The sequence below is a fragment of the Populus trichocarpa genome, chromosome 9, assembly GCF_000002775.5.
Source record: "Populus trichocarpa isolate Nisqually-1 chromosome 9, P.trichocarpa_v4.1, whole genome shotgun sequence".
Taxonomy (NCBI): domain Eukaryota; kingdom Viridiplantae; phylum Streptophyta; class Magnoliopsida; order Malpighiales; family Salicaceae; genus Populus; species Populus trichocarpa.
In genome coordinates this window covers 2,039,302-2,043,851 of record NC_037293.2, presented here as the reverse complement: position 1 = coordinate 2,043,851, position 4,550 = coordinate 2,039,302, and the positions used below count along the sequence as shown (strand labels likewise).

Sequence of the window (4,550 nt, the reverse complement as noted above, 5' to 3'; positions counted from 1 at the left end):
TGCATTAAAAAAAAATATATATTTGATCCGATCGCTAATTGAGCATGACTAGCTATCCTTTACTAGACTAGAACGATGGACTTGGTTTGCTGAGTGTCCTAATGGGCTCCAACAGGAAAATCATTGCGGAAGAGTTGACGATGAGTCCCTATACCTGAAAACCAGATGCAACGTCCCTGAAAAATCATAACATCTTGTGAAATAGGAATTGATTTTATCCTTTTAATCTTCAAAACCAGATTTAAAGTCAACTTCGACTTAGGATTCATGGATCGCTTCAAATGATAAAATGGCTTGCTTTAATGTTTAATTCGCAAAGTTGTCCTGACTGTATATAGCTTTATAATGTTTATGAACAAATAATGAAATAATAGCATAAAAGACTTGTAATAAACATGCTAATCTATACATTCAAGCATGGGAGACTTGTAATAATCATTCCTCATCTACTGAAAAATCTGGTTCGTCCGGCTTCTGCAGTGAGCTCACAACACTTGAATCTGAGCCGGAACGCTTAAGGACACCCCTTCTAGCGCTTGCTTTCAGCCTTGCTGCATACATGGATAAGCCAGACCCTGGTGATGTTAATGCAGGATCGGCAGCTGTTGGATTTTCTCTAGCTCTGAGGTCAGTCGCCTCCTTCCGTTTCTTATACCGGCGCCATGCTGCTTGTATGAAACAGGCAGCCCATGTTCTCCAATGGTGTGAGTAGAACCGGAACTTTTGTCTTAGTTGCTTGCTGTGAAGTCTTCTAAACTGCGATGCTACAAACTTCAAGTCTTCTGCACTGAGGGCAAATGCCTCTACTTCCAAAATAGCTTTAACTGTGCGTGTAGATGATGGGAGGATGATACTTGGGCGTGGGTCTAATGCCCATGTCAATAGTTCCTCACCACAAAAGTCACCTGGACCAAGGCGGCAGGAATTGAAAAATCCAGTTCGGCCACCATTAGTTGTGTAGGAATCAAGGTTGCCGCGAATTATGAACAGCATCTCATTGACAGGATCACCTTCACGCACAAGAAACGTGCCTTCAGTGCACAACGCTGGTTGAAGCCTCTCGCATATTGCATCTAGCATCCTTTCATCCATTTGATCAAATAGCGGAACCTGCGTATTTCATAAGGAAATACATTTCAATCATTTAATAATAGTAGGCACAAACCACTAACTTCCTCGTCGTTAATGCACTTCTGAGTACTTAAATTCTAAATTATGTGGTCCAGGTCCACCTTGAATCGCTGCATAAAGATCTAAGCAGATAAAAGACAATTTCTGCCTTTTGTGCTGTGTATGGCTTGAATTAAATTACTCTTCAGAGTTAAGTAATCGATTCTGTTGTCAATTAAACTGGTCCAACAGAAGTTATTCTGTCCTATCAATGCTATTACAAAGTTTTCTTTTCAACCACATCATCCATGTCTAGTTCTACGAATAGATTAAGCAACACCCCTGTTGAGTTGAAGTGTTATTGTGCATGAAGGAATGTTCGTTACAGTGACTTACTCTCCGAACCAAATCAAGGCAGAGATGGCGTTTGATGTCTCTTCGCAGTTCCATGGGCAGGCCTTTGAGAACAGCTTCCTCATCAACGCCCCTAGTGGCCACCCACTTATACTGATCGTATTTCCGAACAGACTGCTTCAACTCATGCGGTAGCTGCCTGTGATGCATCCATTGTTCCGTATCAGTTCTCTTGATTCTCCACTCTTCCAAGTGAACTGTTGTTGATTGTAGGTATGTCTGCAAGTACAACGTATACCAGTAGTGAATAACATGTAGTGTAGCAACCCAAGGATTTCTGAGAATTTAAAGAAGCAGTTCAGAGAACGAAAGCAATGCAAAGGGACTAAAAGGCATTTTCTGAATTCTCTGATGTCATCAGTTTCTCGGTTCTGGGAAAGAAGTGTAAGAATAAGGGTTGATGTTAAGGCAAACCTAAACATGTTGTGCAACTTCAGTTATTGGGACATGGGAGGATTCATATGGCATTTTAAATTTGCTACAGAAATCTGGCATTGATAAAAATGTGAAGAACTTACTTGCATATTCCCTATAAGCAATCCGAAGAGAACCAGTCCAAGCGTTGCAATGATGATGGAATATGCTATTTCACCCACATAAGTGCTTGTTGAAAGATTTTGCCCCAGTGAGCTGCATGCAGGGTTGATGTTAAGGAGCATTGATAAAACAGTATCATTAATATCTGATTTTTTATAAAAAGTTGAGTTTGGAATTTAAATGATGCGCTTAAATCCTAGCAGTGATCCTATGGGTTACCTGAGGTTAGAATGCAGATTACCTGAGGTTCCTTAAGCCCCACCAAAAACAGTAAAAGTATTTGTTGAAGAATGATGCAGTCGTAACATCAAATTTCAAAGCATCACCATATATTCCAAACTGATAGTAATTATTATCTGGGTTGCAAAAGTTTGTGATGTTGCTTGATTTGAACCAAGATTCCCTATGAGGACTGTCATGCACCCGACGACAATCAAAGAATCCATACTCACAAGATAACTTCTCTAGATTACAGACACTTCTCCAGCATGCTTCCTGTCGCTCAATCGATAGAAGATACCAGCAAGCTCCTAAAACCTGTTTTGCAGCAAGGAAATGAATAGGTTGAGGGTCACTATTTAGCTTATACGCAGCCACACACATTGCTTTAACTTGTAGCTCAACCGACCAACCCAAAGCCATTTCTTTCATATGCTTCATTAACCCTAACAAAGACAAAAAAAAAAAAGAACACTAACAAAGCTGGACAATTCTGACAGAGTCATCAAGTGATATATGTATGCTCTCTCTGTAAGCGAACAACAGAGCAGGTGCACTTAAAAAGAGTTTTTTTTCCTCTATATCTCTAAATGTTAAAACTACTATGAAGAGACAGCTAGAATTCTCCATTGTTCAAGACAAAACCTATGCTAATCTAAAGCTCGTCAAGAGAAAAGGTTACTTTTAACTTACATGGCTAGCCAGCATGTAAAGCATCAGGTTGTAAGCAGCTCCTGCCCATGCTGTTTCTGTTACAACACCAGTGGTCTTGACAATATGCGATGAGAGTGGAAATATCAGAAAAAGTCGTGGGAGATACTGAAAAATGATGATGAAACGAAGGACATTTTTTGTGTTTCTCATCGTTGAACCACTAAGATTGGGGATAACAATCCAAATTAACACCTGCAATGTAGATAAAGCAACAAGATTAACCGGTGGAACCATTTTTGTGCCTGTTTATATGCCAACTAAAAATGACAGAGGTGGCACACCTGAGGAAGAGGCAAGGCTGCAATAAGGTCGATCCAGAAATTCTTCTGTAGGTACCTTAACGCAATCTTTTTAGAATCTATAACAAGTTCTCCTCTCCCAAAAACACGAGAAGAAGGCGCGACATAAGCAGTACGAAAACGAATTAAAATCTGAATCATGTAAAAGACATCAGATATTGATCTAACAATTGTCAGGCCTACTTCAAGGGGTATGCCAATATCAATACATAATTCCTTCCAGACTTCAGGCAAGTAAAAGAAAAGTGGATCAACAAACAAGGAAACTAAGCATGCTACTAAAAAGATCTTAGTCCATCTCCGTATCGATGCTCCTCGAGGATCCAATATCTTTTTCTTCACTCTATCATAATCCTCAGAGAAAACTCTAGACAGTATTTTAGCTTTAAATGATTTTCCAGTCTTCCCAGACACCTCCATCTGAGACATCATCTTCCTACTAGAGTCTGACATTTGTGTTCCATCAATGTTGTATTTACGTTTAATTGCACCATCTCCATTCACTGCCGGCGGTAAGCTTAATTCCAGATCATCTCTAAACCTGAAAAATCGTTGCATGCAAGTCTCAAATTTAGGAAAAGTGATCAAGCCCATGAATTCAATTGTCTAAATTGGACAACAAAATTAGTCAGCTAGCTAGCACTTGGAGACTTATTATGTATAAAAGTTGGGAGCAAAATTAGAAATTTGATAGAATTAAAGAAGTGGAAAGGCACAAACCTTACAGATTTTGAATTCCCAAAACCCATTTTGTTCCACTGAGAATAAAGCTGTGGCCTCAACTATGGGATTTGATCTGCAATACAAGGAAGACAAAGGTGTGGAAATATAAGGGCAACTAAAAATCATTTATTGGTTGGCATATATTGCAGCGCTGAATCAACTGAAACTGACAGGACATTAGTTTAAAGCCACAAGAGGCAATCGAAGAGGTAGTAAATCTATGGCCTCATCTTAAACCAGGTATCATGTGAACAAAATATACAAAGATCTGTATCAACTTGGACATCAAGCTGGCTAGAAAAAGACTATCCTACCTTTTCAGGAAAGATGCAAACCAAACACGTGAACAAATTTCTCTTAATGCTACCTTAAATCTGCATACAGTTAAGACACACACACACACACACCCCTCATTGAATGGATTTTCCTTAAATTCAATGTATGTTGAATCTGTGACCTTTGATAACCGTAAAGAACCTTTATGCTGTATTGAATTATGACAAGTTTGAAACACAGCCCCTAAGATTACGGCAC

The 4,550-nt window shown here is 39.3% G+C and overlaps 1 protein-coding gene across 1 annotated transcript; it reads right to left on the bottom strand.

Moving 5' to 3' along the window:
* Positions 1–282: 282 nt before the first annotated feature.
* On the bottom strand, positions 283–4,550 carry LOC7491149 (protein CNGC15b). The gene is made up of 7 exons (XM_024608474.2): positions 4,014–4,550; positions 3,276–3,834; positions 2,974–3,186; positions 2,303–2,598; positions 2,043–2,154; positions 1,507–1,743; positions 283–1,110 (listed from the first exon to the last, which is right to left on the bottom strand). The coding sequence occupies exons 1-7, from the start codon at positions 4,040–4,042 to the stop codon at positions 436–438; spliced, it is 2,121 nt and encodes a 706-aa protein (XP_024464242.2). The 5' UTR covers positions 4,043–4,550; the 3' UTR covers positions 283–435.

Coding starts and splice junctions, on each gene's coding strand:
- LOC7491149 (XM_024608474.2), bottom strand. CDS start 4,042: ATGGGTTTTGGGAATTCAAAATCTGTAAG. Junction 2,155..2,302: donor TGGGGCTTAAGGAACCTCAG/GTAATCTGCATT, acceptor CCCTGCATGCAG/CTCACTGGGGCAAAATCTTT. Junction 1,744..2,042: donor TGCTTATAGGGAATATGCAA/GTAAGTTCTTCA, acceptor TTGTACTTGCAG/ACATACCTACAATCAACAAC.